This window comes from Ischnura elegans, chromosome 8 (assembly GCF_921293095.1).
Source record: "Ischnura elegans chromosome 8, ioIscEleg1.1, whole genome shotgun sequence".
Lineage (NCBI taxonomy): Eukaryota > Metazoa > Arthropoda > Insecta > Odonata > Coenagrionidae > Ischnura > Ischnura elegans.
This window is the reverse complement of record NC_060253.1, coordinates 25,250,696-25,273,632: the sequence shown is the minus strand read 5'-3', so window position 1 is coordinate 25,273,632 and position 22,937 is coordinate 25,250,696. Positions and strand designations below refer to the sequence as shown.

At 37.8% G+C, this 22,937-nt stretch overlaps 1 protein-coding gene across 1 annotated transcript; it reads right to left on the bottom strand.

The window, feature by feature from the left end:
* Window positions 1-10,906: 10,906 nt before the first annotated feature.
* On the bottom strand, window positions 10,907-22,605 carry LOC124163213. The gene is made up of 4 exons (XM_046539957.1): window positions 21,868-22,605; window positions 21,532-21,770; window positions 20,953-21,315; window positions 10,907-19,246 (listed from the first exon to the last, which is right to left on the bottom strand). Exons 1-4 carry the CDS (start codon window positions 22,352-22,354, stop codon window positions 18,770-18,772), a joined length of 1,566 nt encoding a protein of 521 aa, XP_046395913.1. The 5' UTR covers window positions 22,355-22,605; the 3' UTR covers window positions 10,907-18,769.
* Window positions 22,606-22,937: the final 332 nt, after the last annotated feature.

Here is a 22,937-nt window from a genome sequence, read left to right as displayed (position 1 = left end):
TCGGCATGAGTGAGGCAATCCCTTACGTAACAAGCGAAGAACGAAACGGCTTAGCATTAAAGGGGACCATACACGAAAGACCTAAAAACTCTGTCACCATATGATTTCCGTCTTTACAGGCGAATGATACTGGTGAAGCCTTCTCGGGTTTTCCACCGGGTGAGTTTCTTGTAGGCCGACGTTTCGATAGCTGCCTCTGCCGGACTGCCGTACCCTGAGGATGATGGCAAAGGCAGCTACCAAAACGTCGGCCTACAAGAAACTCACCCGTTGGAAAACCCGAGAAGGTTTAACCACTCTGTCACAAGTTTTACAATAAATTACAGATTATGATTGGGATTCTAGTACAAACTTCTGTTCCTCTAAAAGGAGAGAGGCAAGCTCTTAAGTGATAAGGGGCGAGAAAGGGCTCCTTCACTTATTCAAATTAACTGTCGATTAATCATGATCATAAGTCAACAATCCTAAGATTGGTTTACGCGGCTCTCCATTCTGATTACCTATCCGATGGCCATTTCCATAGCGACGCATTACTTCTCTTTTATATCCTTTCTTAACTGTCCTAGGCCACCAACTCAGGGCCTTCCCTTGCCCTTCTTCCCTTCCACCTGTCCTTCAACGACTGTTTTCATCAGACCATCATATATTATAATGTGGCCAACTAAGCTGTCCCATCTTCTCTTTAAGGTTCTTATTTATTTATTCTCAAACCACCGAATACAGCTCGCACTGGCCACTTTACATCGGGGTGTTTAACAAATTTAACAATTACACGTGCACGAACAACCATGTCCTGGATAAGGGAAACCTACCCAGGCGGGACTCGAACCCGCGACCTCTTGTTTGGAAGGCAAGGACTTTACCCCGCCGCCACCGAGGCCGGCAAAAATTCTCAGAAGACTTCTCTTTTCTCCCACTCTTCTTAGCACTTCATTACTCGCACGGTCGATCCATTTTATTTCCATCCTCCTTCAGTAGTAACGAATTTTGATTGCTTCCACTCTTCACTTCTCCGCTGCTGCCAACGTCCAATCCTCGCTCCCTCGATTAATACAGTTTTAAAAAACAGGATTTTCCCCGATTTTATTCCGTATCTTAATTCTCTCGCTCCTCGTGATGAACAGACCATCGTTCCTAAATTTCACAGGTAAGTTTACGACGTTACGAACCACGTGAACTGAAATCGCAAGGCCAACGAGTATTTGAGAAACAGCGACCCGCTCAATGGGAGTTCGTGACGTCATCAACTTATCGGCGAAGGGGTAAAATTCGTCGATTTTTCGTCTCGAATAGTTCAAGAAGTAGATAACACGTAGAAGAACGGAAAAATATGTGTCTCTTTACTTTTCATACAGTCACACTCCACATTAAGATCAAATTGGAGAAAGATCGACTTCCGATAGGATTTGAAAAAGCAAAACAGACATTTATCTCACGCTTCTTGAACCGTCGCCTACTTCTCGAGTAATCAGCGACGATACAAAAATTCTCGACCATATCACAGAGAAAGGAACGAGAAGAGTGAAAAACACAATTATCTGCTCTCGTCTCATTAAAATGGATTATTCCAGCATCGCCCTTCCCTCCACAAATCAGCGAAAGAATCAGACAGAACATATCTAATGATGTCAAGAGGATTTATCATTTCAAACCTTTAAACTAAAGATTAAGGAACTTTGTACGCAGCTTATTTACCTCCCCATTACTACCTACATGATACCTACCGAATTTCCAATATACTAAACCAAATCAACGATCTGCCGATCGAGGTGAGAGACAAGGCTATCCACCATCGCACTAGATGTTTGACGTGTACGCTGAGGAAACGATAAGGTAGGCGTGGGAAGAGTTAGAGGCGGGAGTTCAAGTGGAGGGAGAATGGTGTTTAAATCAGAGAGGGTCGTAGATGATAAGGCGTTGATTAGCCAACCGGCGTGAGGAAAGCAAGCTCTTATGAATACGTTAGACAAGCATTGCGACGAATTGGCATCGCTAGAATACCTAAATTATGCGGTACTATAAAGCATCGGGAGCTAGGAATGCGAGGCTCAATATAACAGTAAGTGGTCACAAACTTAAGCAGGTGGATCAGTTCAACAATTTGGGCAGCATATTAAGAGTAAATCGTATGAAGCGGTTAGGACATCCGGAAGATAATTGTATCTGCAGAGGAACGTTCATGTACAGGAAGGAGATGATGAGAGAATCCTTACGTAATAATGACGAGAAAAGGCCATTGAATAGTCTGATGTAAAGTATAGCGCTCAACGGAGCGGAAAAGTGGACAGTATGGAAGGAGGACGAGAGAAGGCTGGAGGCGTTCGGGATGTGGGTGTGGAGAAGAATGGAGAAGGTGAGGTGGACGGAAAGGAATCGGAGCGACGAAGAGCTCGACAAGGTGGGTGAGGAGTAAAGAGAGAGGAGAGGATTTTAAATCCGAGATGGAGGGAACAATGCTTGGTCGACTAGGCGCAGCTAAGTTTCCGGGTTGTCCTCCGCGTCGATTCGTCTTCAGGCCGCTATACACGGCGAATGTTCGTGCGAATGAAATCATTCGCCGTGTTTAACGGAAAAATTCGCGAATGAACCGTCATACGCATGATCATTCAGTGAAAATTATAACATGTTCTATTTTGCTCGCATGATCCTGTGAATGATTACGTGATCATTCAGCATGATCATTCACCGTGTATAGCGGCTTTTCGAGACGACAGTTCCGCTGGTGTTGCATCAGGCGTCTTCAGGTTCGAAGTGTCGGATCCAAGTTTTTGCCTGCGTGAGTTTTGACCAGGTGCGTCCTGATTGGTCAGTTTGTGGAAGAGTCTCCACTCTTTCAGGCGTTGGAGAGCGAATAGCTGTCCTCCCTGTAAGAGGTAGCGTTTTTTACTATTTCAATAGCCTCTCGCAAGAGTCGGGGATAGTAATGCTCCTCTCTCTAGCGATGAGTCTTGCGTTTTCGAAGACCACATTTTGCGTTGGCTCTTCCCACGGGTGTAAGACGGGCAAAAACTCGCATCCGACACATCAAACCTGGAGACGTCTGCTGCAACGCCGGCGAATCTGTCGTCACGAAAATGAATTGACGCGATGGACAAGCCGGAAAACTAGCCGCGCCTTCTGCACCACTCAGCGTAGGCCTACATCAACAAATCTTGGTCAAATTTATTAACACTAACCACGAATTTCATTAATAAAACTGAATATTTTCATTACGAGCGCATTTTTGACTAAATCTGAACAAGACTTGCACACGAGCATCGTCATGCTCCACACTCGGCATGGGTCACCCGATAGTTCGGGAGCCGATATCGCGAGCAGTTCCGCCGACAGTGCCTTGCCGGATGCGGTCTTCCTTGCATCCGCGCTCCATACAGCACATACGGCCCAGCAGCACATACGCTCTTATCTCGTCTGCATCAGCCGAATACGACCAGGAATACCTACTGAGTGCATTCGCGGCGCGGGGAAAATACAGCTGATGTCATTGACACCATGATAAGGGCATAACAGAGTCCGAATCATGGTCAGAAATAAAGTATCGGTGAAGAACAAACGAAAAGACTTTTCGTGAGAAATTTTCCGATTTTGTGGTTCGAAAAAGTAAATCCGCAATAGTTAAGCAACAATTTCCACTCAGGAATTCCTCCGGTTAAAGTAATACGCAACCGTTATATGAGACATACGTAACTGGAAATGAGGAGGTGAAAGTTCAAATCACAGTTGAGTGTAAAAATAAATTTCTTCCAATAAAATTTATTTTTACACTCATTTGTACAACTGAATGGAATATAATTGAGCGGTTAAAATGAAGCCCAAGCCCATTCCAAGTCAGTCACTTAAACATGGACTTCAATGGCAAGCCATTCATAGCAATTATCATCAATGCTGAGCTACGTTATAAGGAATGCCACTGTAGTGTTCACAATGCTATCTTCCAGTAGGTACTGACTTCAGAATTCCCTCACTATTTCCCCCAACTAAGCAACTCTGTCTTCTCCTTATCTCTTTCAAAATATTCCCACCCTAACCAACCGTGATCAGATAAGCCTATTAATCTGGCATTTCAAGCTGGCAACCTTCCATTAGCTAAAATAATTTTGCTAATTTTAAATGAAAAATTTATTAATACACAAAGGATTTTTCCGTTATTGGGGAAGAAAGTGTGCATTTCAGTATTCTTTTATAATATGCATTAATTTCCGGTTATGCAAGCCATCAGGAAAAGAAAACAAAGTTACATAAGGCAATATGATCTGGGGGGGTTTTAGAGGGGGCATTCCGTGAACATATAATTTTTCAATAATGGAATGCGACAAAATCAACAATCAATTCCATCATTAATTTTACATTTTCCTACTGGCAAACTGAATTTATATCCAGTACATTACCAATATTCCGCACACTTCTATTATTCAGACTATAACAGTTGCGTACTGGCATCAGATTACCTACATTGCACTGTACATGAAACTAACGTTGCCCGATAGGTTGAATGATGTATGGGAGTAGTCAGGTTTGGACCTTTCTGGGATGGGGGAGAAGAGAGAGAAAGCTGATCAATTCATCATCCATCCCTGCGCAACGCGTTTAGAATAAAATGTGCTCAAAAAGCCCAATTTTGGAGGGGTATCATTCAGATGGAAGAAAATCAGAGTGTTAGTATCAGAAGAAAAACAATACCGGGTATGGACTATGCATACCTAATAAGATACTCTTTCACGAGAATCACAAGAAACTAATTCTGCTACAGGCTTTTTCATCAACTTTTTATTTATTGTCAATTATGATAACAGTGTGAAAATTAAAGAGAACCCCATTTGTCTATTTTTCAATCACTAGCCTACTTCTCAAGCTATTTGTGGTGAAACATTGCCACCCTCAATTCTTCTGCAGGTTAGTCAATGATGTCACTAACTCTTGTCAAGCATTTCACTGCATCTAAGCCCTTCCTTAGCTCTATGCATTGGTATCAGGTGGTTTCTTGTGGTTATTACACTCATGTGAGCAATTCCTTCTCTAAATGATCCACCCTGACTGAGTTACTGAACTGAAGCTCTAACATTATCACCAACTCATGAGGAGAGGGAAGCGATCTTCTCATTTTTAAATGTTAAACTTGGTAGAGAATGGCTGAGTGAGGAAGATCAATTTTTTTGGGGTAAGTTATCATTCATTTCCATCAACGGAAAACTTTTCGTGAATTTTGATTCCAGCGAATTCAAGCACACAATCCCATTTGGGTAAAATTTCCGATATAGATAGTAAACTCACATGCCCTCAATTCCTCAGGGGGTATTTGAAGGAGAGGATACTTACACTAATTTTTATCCAGTTGGACACTCGCTTCCTAATATATGAGACTAAATCCATACAAGGGGGGAGCGATCATAACTACAACAGGATCCCACGTGAAAAATCCTAAATATGCATGTACGCATCTGGATTCAATGTAATACATACACAGCTGTTATCAACAAAATGCAATAAAAAGAATTCATCATCAAGTATTAAAGGAACTGTTCAGTCATGACAGCTCTCAACTTTAGCACCTTATGATGGGAAACTAAGGGATATCATGGCTTTAGTATAATTACTATTAAAGTATTCAACCATTCAAGGTAAGTTTACACGTAGCCTTTTGCTGATACTCCTGGCCTGACTTCCCTTCTAACTTGGACTTTCACCTTCAGCTCACAATAGGGCCTACTCCCTTTCATTCAATCAACAAATCCTATTCCCTTCCTCCCTCTCCCTTGTTAGCAAATCATTCTTCCCTCCAACATTTTTTAACATCCCTTACCCCTAAAGAACTCATTCCGTCCAAACCTACTCTCTCCTCCGCATCACATATATGCTCCTTCTTCTCACCCACCATGTCCAACACTTCATCTTTCCTCCTCCCCTCGATCCACATCACATACTACGTTCTCTCCACAACCACATCTCTTATGCCTCCTATCTTTCCTCTTCCTCCAATCTTGTATCCATGTTTCAGCACCATTAAGTGCAGAACATCTCAATGCTGTTCAGCTCTTTCTCTTTCGTGAGCCCTAAGGCTGAATCAATAGATTAAAATTTAATTCATTCCAAAAAACTTTTATTTGGTAAACCTCAGCCAGTCACAATGTGCACCTGTCATTCCATAGGGAAAATAAAAGGGAATTTATTTCCCTTGAAAATAACATCTAATGAGTAAAACCAGTCCGGTTCACAAAATAGTGGCACAGATTTTAAAGTTTTAATCCATTTATTTGGCCATTTTTCAAGGTCCCACAAAGTATACTATCCGCGAACAATAGAACATTATTATAATATAACATTAAATTTCGACACCTTTGTGCTTTGTATTCAAATCAAAATCGGGTTATTTATTCACGCAGCACTGAAATTATCACGTAAGTCCCTCCATTTCACAACAACCACACCATTTTTAATACAAAAGCTTTCTCTCACTGCCAAAACTTAAAGGGTTGCTGTTCAACCATAAACAAAGTATTTGACATCTAATGCAAAATAACCAAGCAATCAGCTCAGATGGGTGATTGGCCAAGAATAGCCACGTAATAGCAATAGAAGCCAACCACGACCGATAATCTAAAATAATCACAAAACCGATATCAGCAACACCTTGTCAGTAAACAGACAGATTCCCTTAAATTTTCATAACAAAGCAACAATCGAATAATATGATATATGTGGGTAGCTAAATTATCAGTAACAACAGTACTCAAGACTTATTCTGACGTGTAAGATAGGTAAGTGTAAAAAATACCTAATTCTATGTGTAACAATGCGATGTTGACATTAAATAGAAGAGGTATCTACCTATGTTCATCCATCTTATGGTATAACAGAGTTCTCCTGAGAATGGAATAACCAGCTAAAAACACTGAGCCAACACTTTGGAGGAAAGGTAAACAACCCAACATCCTACAGCAACAGTTCATGCAATCAAGTGGCAAGGGTGATACTGCAAAGAGCATCCACAAATAAAAAAATTCACAAAATACCACACTAAACAAGGCTCATTCTGTCAGGAAATGAAAAATATAACCCATACAAATAAGTGAATATTGTACGTACATTCAAAGCATTGACATTAAATCAACATTAAATGGAGGCAATGAAGCAACACTAATAGAAGATGTAAACAAAGCAAAAATAAAAGTATCGACTTGAATATCAAGACAGAATTCTTTGAAATAATGTTATCTTAAATAACAGCAAAGCATAGCAGACAACGAATGGAGGAAAGGATGTGTTTAAACGAGAATATTTCGCTCATGAATATCCACAAAACCTGGTCTGTCATTTCTACGATAGTAGGAGTGAATATAATAATTCATGAACAGCCTTAAAGGCACAACTGCACTGAAAGTAGGCATGAAGTTTTCACTGATCCTAAACATGAATAATTCATTAGATTTGTGAAGATTCAAATCATTCGGCAAGCGATACATATATCATTATGATGATAACTTAAATTCTGAGAGACCGGATAGCTTCATTGTCAATGATACTGACAGAAAAGGCTAAATATTTTCATATGAACATTCAACCACAAAAAATGACGTTTAACCGGAATCTGCTTCATTTGCGACAAAATATTTACCAGGCTTCACAGATATATAGTATAGAGACCATAGACAAACAAAATGAGACATGCTCAGGGCATTATACACAAAAACTACGATATCATTGAAAGGTGTGTCGCACCCAGGTGAAAGTATAGAGAACGTACAGTGTCACATTAATAAAAGATTCCAACCTACTTCCACACACTACAATAAAAAGACGCCACAATATTTTCAATAAATACTGTATAATTACACTGAATATTTAACTTACCTTCTGGAAGTCATGGCCACAGCTTATTCGAAGAAAATCTTCATACACTTCACACAAATGTAGAATAGAAACGGTGGAAACAACCCGACGAACAAAACTTGATCGTCACTTGGTTGTTTTTACGGTCTATGAGAAATTTCACCGCCGCTTCGCGATGAGAAATTACACTTTCAAATTCGTTCGAATCGCTCACTTGGCGAATCCTTCAGTGTTGTTAATAATTTCCAGATTTTCGATGTTAATTGCGATTTTTCTGAAGTGGTTTTCTATAAACTCTCGAAGCTAATGAATTTTTAGTTGATAATGTATTTTAATGGATTAATATTTGATCCCGTTGTCTTATAGTTCGATACAAACCTCTTGAGATTCGTACGTGCAAAATTACGAGTCAATAACAACGTCTTTCCTTTATTCCTGTTTCACGTACGTCAAGTTTTCTGGATGAAATTTTTTGCTTCGAAAACCAATTCCTCATTCATTAGAGCTAGGTTTTGATTACTATTTTACGTATTATTTTTTCGTAACCAGTGATCACGAAAGTTGGCTGGTTTGCCACTATTTTAAATGTATCGAGATCGCAATAGTGAGGATTATATTCCCGAGGAACCAAGCGTAATCGTAACGCAGGAAAAGGACACAAATCCTCGGTTTTTTCTCTATTCCTCATAGTATGTACCTTAAGAAAAGTTTCCTGGGCCTATGGATGAAGACCCTCTGGGTTGACCAACCAACATTTACAGAATATTGACATTCCTAGTGTTACTTTTTCCTGAGACCTTACGGCCTATCGTATCCATTTAAACCTGCTCATCTTTTTAGGCCCATTGGTAGTTGTGGGACACAATAGAGTCAAAAGTAGAAATGATTCTCATATGTTTTCCAGCGCTTCATGTATATTATTCTTCTATCAAGTTACGTAGGTACCCAATCATCGGTGTGGACAAGTGGTTGATACATATATTTTAGATACTCCCCACCCTGACCCAATATGAATCCTGAATGCATACCTATATTCCCATATGGTTAATATTATTTCATGTTCATTCTTTAGATACCAAAATTGAATTTGTTGGCCTTTTAAAAATTCTTTCGCAAAAAAAAAACTAGGAAATTTATGCAGACAATTTAATAATCAGCAATTCTGACTTTTCTATTAGTGAAGGGAATCAGGGCCTATGGTCTGAAAAAGTAACTTTAAATATAGAGCAGTCTTTTTAACCATGCTGGTTGTGAATAACATTCTGCACATTCACATTAAGTTATTCATGAACACAATTTAATGAAGATGACATTTCTACCTTCATAACTGATAATTACAGGGATATTTATTCCACTAAATTGATGAATCATATCAGCTTTTTAGGCCGACATTGTTAAATTATATTGTATTTCTTAAGGGATCACACAACATAAATCAAATATCTTTGATAATGCATACCTACCTACTTACCAGATTCATATCACAGCTGGATCTAAGATTTCCTTGAGGCCAGGGTGCACACTTGAAGTTTTGAGGATAGGCCAAAGGTAGGGGAAATGGAATCCACAGTAGACAATGGGAAAAGAGATCTGATAGGGTTATGCATCCCCTTGCTGGATCTCCCCATGACAAACATTCATGCTTGATGAAAAGGAAATAGGTATATCAAATGCAGATCATTCATGCTGACATAGGCAGATCTGGGGGAGGGGGGCACGGGCCCCCCCAGGCCCTTAAAAATATGCTAGATTTTTAATATGGTCCCATTATCATTGAGTTCGTTTTGTATTACGTTGTATCCTTGTGCCCCCCCCCAGAACAAAATCCTGGATATGGCCTTGCTTGTGCCCCCCCAGAAAGAAATCCTGGATCTGCCCCTGCAGGATGAGGTTAGAAATTTGTGAATAATCATATCTACTGATGTCAGCCAAAATTCACGTGTCAATTTGCTGGCTAGAACTAATATAAACTAAGCAATGGTAAAATCAAATTGGTATAATGAGATATATCAATTCCACAATTGACTTTGCCCAATTTTTTGAAATATTTGACTTTCGCTCACTTCACTTCTGTAGTGAAAGGAATTTTTTGAGCATGGGTTTCGGTTGCGAATTACCCAAATTCAAACTCTCTGACAATACCCTGAAAAAATGTTCATTTCCCCTCACGTTTTCTTAACTCTGCTTTCAACCATGCCAGGCTAATCAAAGCCAGCTTCAACTGCAATAAAATTTTTACTCAGAAACACAGATGGTGTTTCTCGCAGATTATTTGGAGTATTCAACTTGTATTGCAGACAAACTTTCTTCCGAACACATCAAAGGCGAGCAAATAGCACAGGAAATTAGTTCAAAATTTGAAGTGGGAAAATTGAATTAAATAATAATAGGGGATAATATACAAAAGTTATGCGATGTAATGCCATCAGAACTTTAATTTTCAGTGTAAAAAGTAACCAAGCCTTAAATCCAATTTATGTACATCCTAAAAGACATTTACCACAACTGTTTCGGATATGCAACCTTCTTTCATTTTCAATTTCCCCGATTTGAAATCGAATTTTTTTAATTTCCCAGACTTTATATCAATAGCAAAGCAGCTGCACATTGGGACTTTGATGCATGGAAAAATGCAGCTCGGTATACAGTGAAATAAATTCTAGTAGTACTAATGGAGTCTAGAAGTGCCAAGTCTACACTTACCCATGCCACCCATGCAGGGCAGGGACAAAATGACCACCACGCAGTTTGAACGCAAAAATGCTCAGCACATTAAACCACATTTTTCATCTTTATAATCTGCCTATGGAGATTTCCCCTGACTTGAATTTGCAATCCCGATTTTCACATCGCTGATTTCCCCGGCTGGTCCAAACCCTTTGCAAGACCTCAGTCAGTTGACAGCACAGCAGTTCTCTCGATTCACTCTTCAAGACTTAAATTTTACCTGACGCTATGGATGGGATTCCCAAGATTTTCCCCCGCCCAATTAAATCTCCTGACCTTACCCAGATTACCCTGAGCTACTACAACCCCAAGAGTAATAGTAAGGATTGGGAAATATAAATAAAACAAAATAGACTGATCCAATAAATTTACTCTTTCCAGATGATAATTAATGGTCTTTACAAAAGGAAATTACTAGAACATTTTATCATCATTGTCAACAATCACACAGCCACGTAGCTAATTGGCAAATACGAACAAGAATAACATCAGCTTAAAACCCTTAAAAACCATGTTCAAATGTGCCTTAGAAAATCCAATAGAGCTATGTGCACAAAAATAATGATTCAGTTCCGACAAATGCTGCGGAAAACAGTTGAGCAAGCATATTTGTTGAAATGGATTCCACAACAATAGTTTAACAGCCATACAATTAAATGACACAGAGAAACTCTGTTTTAAAAAACATTGATAAATGTGCCCACAATGTACACACATGACCAATTCAGATTACAAACACCTTTTTTATATTTAGACAGTTAATCTAACACATTGGTTTTCTTTGGTTTATTTTTTTTTCCCCACAATACATCTAATTTGGCACACATCAATTGCAAACATAGTGCTGAGATACATCAATAATGCGATCTCCAACGTAGGGATACTGGCTTGAAGTGAAACCCAGGACCAAAGTACGGAAATCAGATTTTTTTAAACTAAAACACGATTATGCTCATTCTCAAGGATAAAATCCCAAATCTCAATGACAAAATGAAAGTAAAGCCGCGATTGCCATTTAGGTACATCCTCATCTCCACTCAAATAAAAAAAAAGATCAGACTAAGTATCTCCTGGATATGATTTTTTCGATATATTTCTCTTTATATACACCATGAGAGACAATTACTTCATCGATGATTGGGTGATGAACAAGCAGGGCTATTGCTCTACGGATGAGGGGGAATTAAATAGCAAACAAGCTACGAAATGATGCACAAATTTCACCAAATCTCACTGCTGTAAAAAAATTCATGGTAAAAACACTGACCTACTTAGGCACAATAGGTTTTTAAGCAATAAAAGGCATGATACAAAGCTTTCACAAGTCCCAAAAAATTGTTCGTGTTTACTTTCTGAATGTTTCTCTTTTTAAATTGTGATTATGCTCAAAGTCGACAATTCTCTGGAACAAAGAGTAGAATTCGGTACAAACACTTTTAAGGATCACCCTTGGATTATTTTACCACCCCTTCACTCAGTTTTGAATATTCTTTAAAAAAATAAAAGATAATATCAGGATAGAACAATGAGTAATTACTGCATGTTAAAGAATCACTATAAATGTATAAAGGAATTCAGATAAATGCAATGTACTACACTGTAGAAAAATGTTGATAAGCCTGGTCTTAGTGATCCTGGAAGTGTTCTGACCGACTAACGTCTACTTTCCCATCTTAGGCCTAGGCTGATGACTATGCACTCATCTAGATAAGCTACGGAGTTGAGGCTTCATCCTCATGGTAGTCCAAACAGCAGTTATTGCTGCAGGAAGGTAGAGATCAGTGTTTTCATGGTGCCGGAAAGCCATTCCGGCACTGGTTAACAAAAAATACAATAGTCAAATAACACTTTTATCAATTTTGTTTCCTCAGAATTTCTATTATATACATTCATAACCAAAACCAAAAAAAAATTGTAATAAATATAAATAATAAGTTGTAATAAAAAATATGCACAGTATTATTTAACTTCTAAAAAAAGTTAAGGAAAGTGCGTTCCAGCACTGCTAATTTTGCCATGATGTCACTGGTAGAGATGCTCCAACAATTAGTCAAGTCATTTGAGTCTTACACTCAAAACTTCCAAGGTGTCAGATTACTACGAGTCGAGCAACCCAGAATTCAACCCATGAGATGGTTTGGAGCAGGCCTTTAGCGCAAGCTGATTAAAAACCCCAACAAAATGCCCTACCTTCCTCTGGTCACCACTTCTAACGCCTAACAAACAAATTCTATCATGATTTACAAAGGTGCAAATGATCTCAGACGCTCATCGCATCCCATGAAATCATCATTACTACTCACTGGTGGTCAGGGCTCACTTGGGCCCTGAGCTGGACACAAAATTGCCACCCCTCATTTTGATGATGAATTGAACTGAAGCATCTAAGAGGGGGGGGGGGGCGGGGACAGACAGGACCAAGACATGGTCGTATCAGGCCAGAGGACCTCAGCCATTGCTGACCATACGCCCTAGCCAGCCCATCCCCATTCTCTTCCTAAAAGCACTTAGTGAGTGAGAACGATTCTCTCACTTCGTACACTAATACTTCAATGATGCACTCCAGCTATCGTTAATACAAAGGCTGGGTCGCTGGCATCCCATTCTAGGGACACATTTTCCAGTCGAGAGTCATTTGACACGAGTTTACGGCTCAGAAAATGGAAAAAATGCATAAATCCAAACTTAGGTTTGCGGCTTCAAAATTATATTGCATTTAGAGAAGTCTACCAATGCTTGCCAATCATTCACCACAAAAACTCACATGGAATAAAAAGTAAAAAATCATTTAGGTACTTTGCTCGGCATCCTGGTTATAGCAAAGAATTTTTCCACCAATTCAATCAAGCTCAAATGACCTCAGAACACCAAGCCAAAAACTAATCAATCATCCTCGAGACTCCTTGAGACTTTGATCTAAAAATGAAAAATAATTAAAACTGAGGCATTTTCAAAATTTCCAGTCAGATATCAGGTGTCGAAGCCAGAAATGAAAATTATGCAAAATACAAAAACAGTCACTATTGTAGCGTGCAAAAAACATTGAAGTAATTTTCAGGATATTTTACTTGATTTTCTAGCATTTAAGCTGCAGGGAAATTTGATGTACAAAATTAATAAAATTATAAAAAAAGGACCACAATGAAAGTGAGAAGTAAAACAGGCTAGAGTGAATGTGATTACACATGAAGGTAATTATGTGCAAGGATCATTTGAAGCAGCAGGTGATGATGTAATCCACAAGTTTAGCATACTTAAATGCATCATACCCAAAACATCAACTTGACTGTAGAGTGGCAATATCATCAGTGTTCAGAATTTAAAATACAGTATCTCTGAACCAGACACCTGCCCAACTTTGACACTACGTTAGTAGAATGATAGAGTAGACAGTAATATAATTTAAATGGGTAAAACCTGAAGTATTACATCTTCATCTGAGGTAAATTGATGAATAAAACTTCTTAACACATAGGCAAAAATGTTGAATCGATATTGATAAATGGTTATAAATAACAGATAAATATGAAACCGATTAAATTTATGGATATAGTCATCAAGAAGATTAAATTCAAGGTATCATAGAGAAGAATAGTAAAAATCACAGAGTAAAGAAGCGTACATAGTTAAGGATTTTAACGAGGATAAAGAATACCTAAAACCACATAACAGAAACTCGCAACCCACATTTGAATGCTTCAGCATCCAAATATAGTCCTAAAAACAATACAGAAGCTAACAATTCTTTACTGCTATGTGGTATTAGTATAAATATTTACTGATAAAAATCCATTAAAATGGAATATCATGAAATTACCCAATAAAATATTTAAATTGTTTAAGCTTGATAAGTAAAGAGAGAGCTTGAAACAACAAATTCACCAATTACTTATAAATTAAATTTACTGGACGGGCAAAATGGACTTAGCAGGAATGCTGTCAACAATAAATAATAATAGGCAGATGAAATACAATTTTTACATTATTAAATATCTGCTATCACCTGATGATCACTCAGATATGTGAAGTTTCAACACTGATTTCCCTCTTTACACATTGACACATATAATAATATTTTCTTCTACACTCGACACTATCTATTAGTCTTTTGTACACCAATATCTATTCATATTCCATACATTACTTACCAAACTATTCTTTCAGCTAAAATGGTGCTCACTCTAACATTATTTCACAGTGGGAATGAAGTTTTCAATGATGGAAGACTTTCCTAAACTAAATTCCTTAAAAATACTGGTTCATAATTATTATACTTAAATTAATCAGGAAAACCAATAACACTCGGCAGTAGGTATTGCAAGCAATCCTATTCATAATCCTAATCAGTTCATAATTTCAAAAGCATTTTTGATACATAGTAAATTAAATAACAGCAATTTCAAAACAGGAATAATATATTAAAAAGTTAACATATGACTTAGACAATGAAAGAACAAAATACAACCACTCAATGAGCTTCATTACCACCTTGAGGTTTTTCCAAGCTACCTCTAACACTTAAATAATTACAATTCCAGAAATAGTCAGTTTTTGACAGTATGTACTAACGTACAGAACAGTTCAAGGCATATAAAGCTGTTTCTTACACCCGAAATGCTATTTTTGGCACAATTTTAATATTTAGCCCCTTGAAGATGATCATTTTGATACAATATTTTACAGTAGGAACCTTACATTTATATACATGGTTCCTGATGTCATTCACTTGTTGGAGAAAATATTATGTACAGGGGTACAGGTAAATAAGAAAGGTTCCTGCTTTCAACTCTAATTTAAAACCAGAAGTAACATGCACTTTCCCAAGCACATAAAAATAACTCCGGAAGACCCCAGGACTATCAAAATTATGGTTTAACATTCTGTTATCAAATCTGTTGATATTTCATTACATAGACATATACAGTAGTAATTACATTGGTCACAACATTCAACATGCTATTCGCAACATTTTTACTGCACCTTCGGGTGCACTTTAAATGCCATCAGTCAATACATTTTACGACATGTACTTGTAAGAGTGCACTAAAAATCCCTTTACTCTAATGCCTTCAAACGACTAGCCATCTCCTCATACTCAAATAACTACCAACATTAACTTCCACATGCTAAAACTGAAAATTCAACTTAATAGGGCAGCAAACTGACCCATTGGCTAAAATCAAGTATGGATACTTCTAAAAACAGCTAGTTTTCACAGTTTACATCATACTTGAAAAGAAATTATACTGCTTCAATGTTACATTGCAGTAATTTTATGAACTCCCAAAAAATTTCATTATCAAATCTGAGCATTTATTTAAAATATTAACAGGCAAGGATGATGAGTAAAAAAAAACTTAACTTTCCAAAAATTAATTTAAAATACTGCATTACATACAGAAAAATAAGCACTTAATTTTTCTCAGTAATACAATGGTTAAAGTATTGATATTGCTCACAATAAGGTAAGCTAAGGCAATACTCAAACATGTAGTTATAAGAATTTTATCATGAAACCTTCATGATGATTTTGAAAACAATTTAATTCAGAACCACCTAAGATTTAAAATGAAAGAGTTTAATAAATAACAAGGAAAAGAGGACAGAAAATATTCTTCCTAAATTGTAATAGTCTTTTCTGAACCAATTGAAGTTATTCCTGGCAGTTACAAACTTCTATTTTTCACCCTGGCCTGCAAACATCTTATTTCCTACCTAATTAATAAATGCCTCTCAAAGCATGACACTCTTTTCCAAATATCTTTGTGGGGCAACAATGGCCTAAAGTGAGTGGGGAAGGATAGACTATGTATAAGACCAGCCAGTGTTGGTGAGCTCCATCGTCTATGTTCTTCCACTTTCATATCCACTCAATTTTTCAAATAATTTCCCCTATGATTGTTTCTAAATCCTTCCACTTGCCCTTGCCCAATAATTTGGATAGTGATAGTAGTAGAAAGATAGTAATACGATGATAGTCATGTGCCAAGAATCTTTCCCTCTGCTCACCCTCACTTGCTTCAGCAACATACACTTCCTACCCCCAAAGATGTTTGGAACAGAGTATAATGACATTGGAACACTCATTTTTTCTCAACCATTGCATATTAACAATAGATAACTCTTTGGTTTATTGGAATGGTACAGAACCATACGACCATCTTCGATTCCTCTTTCAATCAAATAACAAAGCAATATACAGCTCTAAATCAACTTATATCTTATTGATAACTAAAAAGGGTGATACCTCACGCTGGTCATTGAAGTTTTATCACTAAATCACAATAAAAAAAAGACGTCACGAAGGATGTTCCCAAATATAGAGACCGAGACTAGCAACACAGTGGCTTTTTTCTTAAAACATCATTTATGAATGTAAGTTGAACTGTAAATGATGTAAACTCACTTAATCATAGTTAAAACAATACAAAAAATAGCATATCAACTCAGCAAACAATATCACAAAACATCCAAGGAATTCCACTGCAAAATTCCCTCTAAGATTACCACCAAGCAGTTTTAACCTTGGATCTAATTTTCACAAAGCTAAGGAAAGGCTAAGACATGGATCACTGGATAAGTCACTTCAATTGAAAACACTTGGTGACAATAAGCCATTCATACTGTATAGTCAGCATTTTTTTTTAAATCTATTACTCAAATTTCTTTCAGCATGACACTAATTTACCCTGCATTACAAGTGAAATTCCCTATGTTAAGTACTCACGAATATAATAAAGTAAAAATGAAACTGGGATGAATCCTGTGTTCGTTAGAATGATTGCCATTAAAATAATGCAATTAACTATTTACTCTGGGCCTAAAAGGAGGAATGAAGCACCGTAAATCCCAAAAACAAGGACTATGTATGGGGGCAGAATTACCCTATTAACATGTCTAATGGTATTAATTTTGCATCCCTTACAAAAAATTTGTGTACAGATGCATAAGGTGTTGCTTGATTGAGCCAAAAGATGGCAAACGATCTACTTCATGTGTATAACAGGCTGATAATTCTGAATATATCAATAATTACCTTGGAAATTTTCACCAAAATTCAACTGAAGGGCAAATAACAAGAAGAGAGATTCACATTTTACCTTTACATCAATGAATTGCTTTACCCTATTCCCTTACATTTTAATGATGGATGTCTCATTAACTCCTTACACACAGGGTAATGAGTGCATGAATATAAAATCAAATATCCCTCACAATTGATAAATACGAATAAAGCTTTGAAACAATACATTTAAAATCATTGACGTAATGAACTAGGATGATTAAAAACACAATACAAAACCCACATGATAAATAAGCTAATAACTTCCAATTGGCAAAAACTGCTGCACTCAGAATAAATGGTGAGTAACAAAAATCTTAAGTTTTTCTGTGAACAGTTTTGATGGGTAACTTAAAGATGATTCTCCAAAATGATGGCCAAATATCAAGTAGTATCATTCAGGTATCATTAAGAGCATTCTATGCATGAGAAAATATAGTACATGGAAAGCCACCATTATCACAAATTTATGCACTTGCCCTGCACGAATAATCATGCAAATGGCATAGTCCCTGGTTCTGAGATGTCGAATATCAACGTAAATATTTTGTTGTTCTTAAGTATAAAAATGCATGTAGCATGTATTTTAAATTTGAGGTAAAGGAACTGTGATACTAGGGTAGTACAACTGCATAAGCACAAGCCAGGTGAAAAGACAACACTGGCAAACAGAATTTAATATTGCCATTCACAATATAAATAATATTTTCATTTAACAAAGCTAAAATTGTCACGCTTAGTCTTATAGGTTTAAATGTTCAATGAAGGCTTATAAACTTTGATTGTTGCTAGCCTCTTTAAGGTATTTGGTACGACATATCCGAATAACACGCTGAAATAACGCATCGGAAAACAAATCACTTGGTATGACAATGTGAACGTTCAGATCCAATCTACTAAACAGACACTAACAATTTTGATGGGTAGGCATCCTTTGAAATGCCAGAGATAAAATAAGTTTTTTTCCTGCTTCTTCTTCTACTATGACTATTTGCCACAGCATTTTACAACTTGTAAGATATCCTTAAAATTCCATAAAAAGGGTTGAAAAATATATATACTCACTTTACAAATGCACGAACCAAAATGTCACCAAAATACAGGAATTGACCACCTACATTTTACAAAATCTAACGTTCATACTATGTATCTTTAGTTGGGTCCTGAATCAAGAGTGTCTCCATGCTTCTCTTCCACAATGACCACCCTACGCGTACCGCCTGACAGTAGCTGTCTGCAGCTTTCGGCTTGGGCTCTTTCGGCCCAGTGACTTTTACAGAATAAGCCTAGCCCAACCAGGACCACTGGTAGGCCAAGGAGAGCACAGATCAGCTCTCCTGTGACCGCAGGAGCCAAGTGAAGGCCGGGTTCTTGGCCAGACAGCCCACCATCATGCAACACAGACCAGAATATCGATGCCAGAGGTAATGCTGCTGTAGGGGTAGCCATAGTGAGCACAGAGGATTCTGACAGAACTAACAGGACAGTCGACGTCAGAAAAAATACTGTATAGGCAATGGCAAAAGCCCAACCTCGTTGAGCAACCATTTTGCAAGACTCACCACCTCCTCCAAAGTGACAAGACAATCCAGATGTTATCAACTCCCATGATTCAGCAGCAGATGCACCCTTACGATAAAAGGAAAGGCAAGTGGTTAATCCACAATTACCACTCAATTATTGTGATTATACCCCCAACATATATAATGTGTTCATATCAACTTTTCATGTTCAATTTCCCTGATTTCTAGACATAATGTTTTTAAGTTTCCATAACTTTACATTAATATTAAAGGAGTCGTACACTGAGATTTTAAGGAAAAATGTAGCAAGGTACATATTAGTGAGATAACGTCAAGTAGTAGTAGAAGCAGAAATTAAGTCAAGTGGCACCAAGTTCATCCAAGTCCAAGTCAACAAAATGACCACCTAACCCAGCCACTTTTTAAACATTCAACCACAAAAGTCATCTTTTTGCTATGCCTCTCAAGTTATCCCTTGACCACAGCCTAATGTCCCTGACATTCCCATGATTTCTCAGACTGTTGTGTACCACAATAAATTGACTACCAAGCAGCTTTCTAATAGTCTGGATCCCAACAGACTCCCTGTTTTACAGCAAACGAGCTATGCATTAGGAGTAGACTTACACAAAAAGTTTTTTTTACATCTTAAAAAAAAGAACCGATAAGAAATGAAAATTTCAACAAATTAAAACATTCGCTATGACCTGATTTAAAACCCCTAGCCATGGCATAAACAGACAAAAAAATTAAAATGCTTATTCTTAGTGGCATGGATGAAGATGGAAAGTATTCATATGAATACGAATGATGAAATGGCATGTATACAGTTCGGTAGCAACATTAGGGTGGTGCCTGAACACTTCACTGTTTATGGCTCCACCAAAAGACATAAATAAAAACTTTCTACGAGTAGTACATAAGAAACAAGAAAGTACACTTTAATCCTTAGACTGCAGGAACGTTTTCATAAGTTTCGTAAGATGACTGGAGGAAAACATTTTTAAACGTTGGACCATTGCGCGACTGATTACCTTCTTCGGTTTCCCAACACTTTTATTACGACCTAGGTAGAACCCATGGGCACTTTTCCACACTGTAGGAATTGCAATTTCACCTCAACTCTCCCTGGCCATCCAAAAAATACAAAACATTTAAAAAATTTCCTGCAACCTAAGAGTTAAAATATAAGTTCGGCATCCAAAGCTAAAAATGAGTAAAAGGTAATGTGCTCCTGACATGCAGCCTACACCACTAGAAAAGAGATAATTATTGTTAAAGAAGGCTAGCATTTAAGCAATCAATCAAAGCACAACAGGAAATCACTAAGTGAATAGTAATAACAAGAAAAAGGAATAATGATGCTATGATTGCCATTCTTTGCTATAGAATCCAGCACAGAGCTGGAAAGCTAAAGGAATAGGTAGGCACCTCTAATAGAAACGGAGACAGAAAGGACATAGGACTACCTTGAGTCTAAAATAGTGGAAGGAGAAAGATTTTTTCACTAATGAATCTGAACACTACCTTAAAATCTAAACCCACCACACAATACTATAAAAATTAAAACTGGCTGTTCCAGGAGAGATACGTTGGAACCGTTCTATCAAGACTGAAAGACCCTTAGGTTAGGTGTCACCTGAAAACTATACTAAGACTGCAACGAGATTTGACGTTGCTACATCTTTGCTATCACTTAAAAATTACACAAAAATATCGTAATTTGTAGTTTCAGTAATAAAATTTTCACGTGGAACCTGCAAAGGATCTTTCATTCTTACACAAAAAATAAGATAGCTTAAGATCACTTACTTTCCCAATGTAGGGTAACATGTCGGTCCAGCAAAGACATAATATGGCAAGCATAGTGACGATGTGTATCCAGAAAGCAAGGGCTGGCGGCGAAGGGAGTCGACAACCATGACACTGAGACGTATCTCCGGAATCCTGTATTTGGATCCCACTGATAGGTTGAGATTCAGCCGCTGTGCTTGACATTCCGCTCATACCATCCAAAACGGTGTTGCTGACATCGGATGAAGACGCAAGTAGAGGAGATCGACAAGCATCGTTATTCATTCGCCTCAGTCTATCTTTTGTGGCAACAAGGCGAGATATGGTGCTAAGTAGAGATGTGGAAGACAGAGACGCTGGGGCATATGAGGAATGAATGCACTGAAAGTGAAGAGTTGAAATAAATCAGCGGTTGCTAAGTAAATAACCAGCTGGTTCGTCACCAAAATTCGATTACGGGCACACAAGATACGCCGAATTCTTTTCAGGAATTATGAGAAAAATATCTGACTGTATTGCTTTCTGATTTTCATGATGAGAGGAGTGTAAAATACCTCTATTAATAAGTAATGACAACGAAAGCAAGGCGATACATACACTTGATCTGTAAACTTCGCCTTCCAGAAGGGTGAAATTTAGGGTCCAGACTGCGAGGCCGCCAATGTAAACTAAAGTCCAAACAGCATGACTGCGCCAGGACAAACGAACCGACTCATCACTTTGAGGCTCTCTGCTACTGCCGTGACATCGGAACTCATCGCAAAGTTGGTAATCGACGCTGATGAAAAGCCCGACGATAATTGTCGTGGCGCAAAAAATCTTCTGAAGCCCCATCACTAAAGAGAATTCGGTAGGAAAAATTTTAATCCACACAACATAACAACGGAGAGGGACGTACTTGACATCAATAAAAATAAATACGGGTCTACTCACTCTTCCCACAGAAGAAGAAATAAAACACAAGTGAAAACACGAGAATAACACCCATTATAGGATCCTGTAAATGGCACAACACTCGCTTTCTATCAAGGGAGTACACGAAGATGACTCCACTGACAGCATTCAGAATCCCTGCACGAATAAGGCGCATTAAGGGCAAAGGAGGGCCAAAAGACCGTCTCGGCAAGGGCCAAAGAAGCTGTCCGCCTATACATACTGCCCCAAGCAAAACAGCTGATACAGAGCACGTAAAAATTATGGTAGAGTACGCATCACCTTTGACATTTACAGCTTCCAAATACAACGGAATAGTTACTACAAGAACGGTTGCAGACGAAACAACCGCAAACATAGACACGAAAAATAAAATTTTCTCCCAAAATAACTTGTTATTATACTGATTGGGCTGAGAATCCACCTCATTATGGGTAACTTGAAAAAATTCTTCTGTGTGTATGATGTCTTCTTGATCGCCCTCCATGAAGAACTGAGCAGAAATAAAGCCGATAAAACGAAGAGACCGACACAGTGGAATAGTTGGTTTAAATAGGAGGCTGCGCCTTAAGATCCGACATATCAAGCATCTATCATGTTAAGCTGTCGCACATTAGAAGGGCAAGATTACCCCAAAACGCAAAACGTACACACAAACGTCAGTTCCGTGGCCAGTGCACTATCGCCATTTTTAAAAACGCTGACAAGTGACAGTCTGCTTGTGTGATAGCGGGATAGCGGATGATGCCGCTGCCGTCTCCGAATCCAATAAATTCACGAGAATGCGTACAACGTCCCAGAGTTGATCCTATCTTCTTGATTGTGTCATAAATGCGATTAAACCTGATTAAATCCTCTATTACGAAAATCAATTCCAGGAAGAGCAAATTTTTTGTTCGATTATTTAAGGCCAAACAGTGATTGTTTTTAAACTTGGTTCGGAAGTGTTTATATGCATCATTAGGGTAAATGTATAATTGCAGTTAAGGTATAAAAAAATATATCTTAGGGACCAAAGAAGCTGATTTAACCTATAACATAGTTTAATTATGCTACCTCAGAAATATTTA

Coding starts and splice junctions, on each gene's coding strand:
- LOC124163213 (XM_046539957.1), bottom strand. CDS start 22,354: ATGGAGGGCGATCAAGAAGACATCATACACACAGAAGAATTTTTTCAA. Junction 21,771..21,867: donor TTTCTTCTTCTGTGGGAAGA/GTGAGTAGACCC, acceptor AATTCTCTTTAG/TGATGGGGCTTCAGAAGATT. Junction 21,316..21,531: donor GCGAAGTTTACAGATCAAGT/GTATGTATCGCC, acceptor CTTCACTTTCAG/TGCATTCATTCCTCATATGC.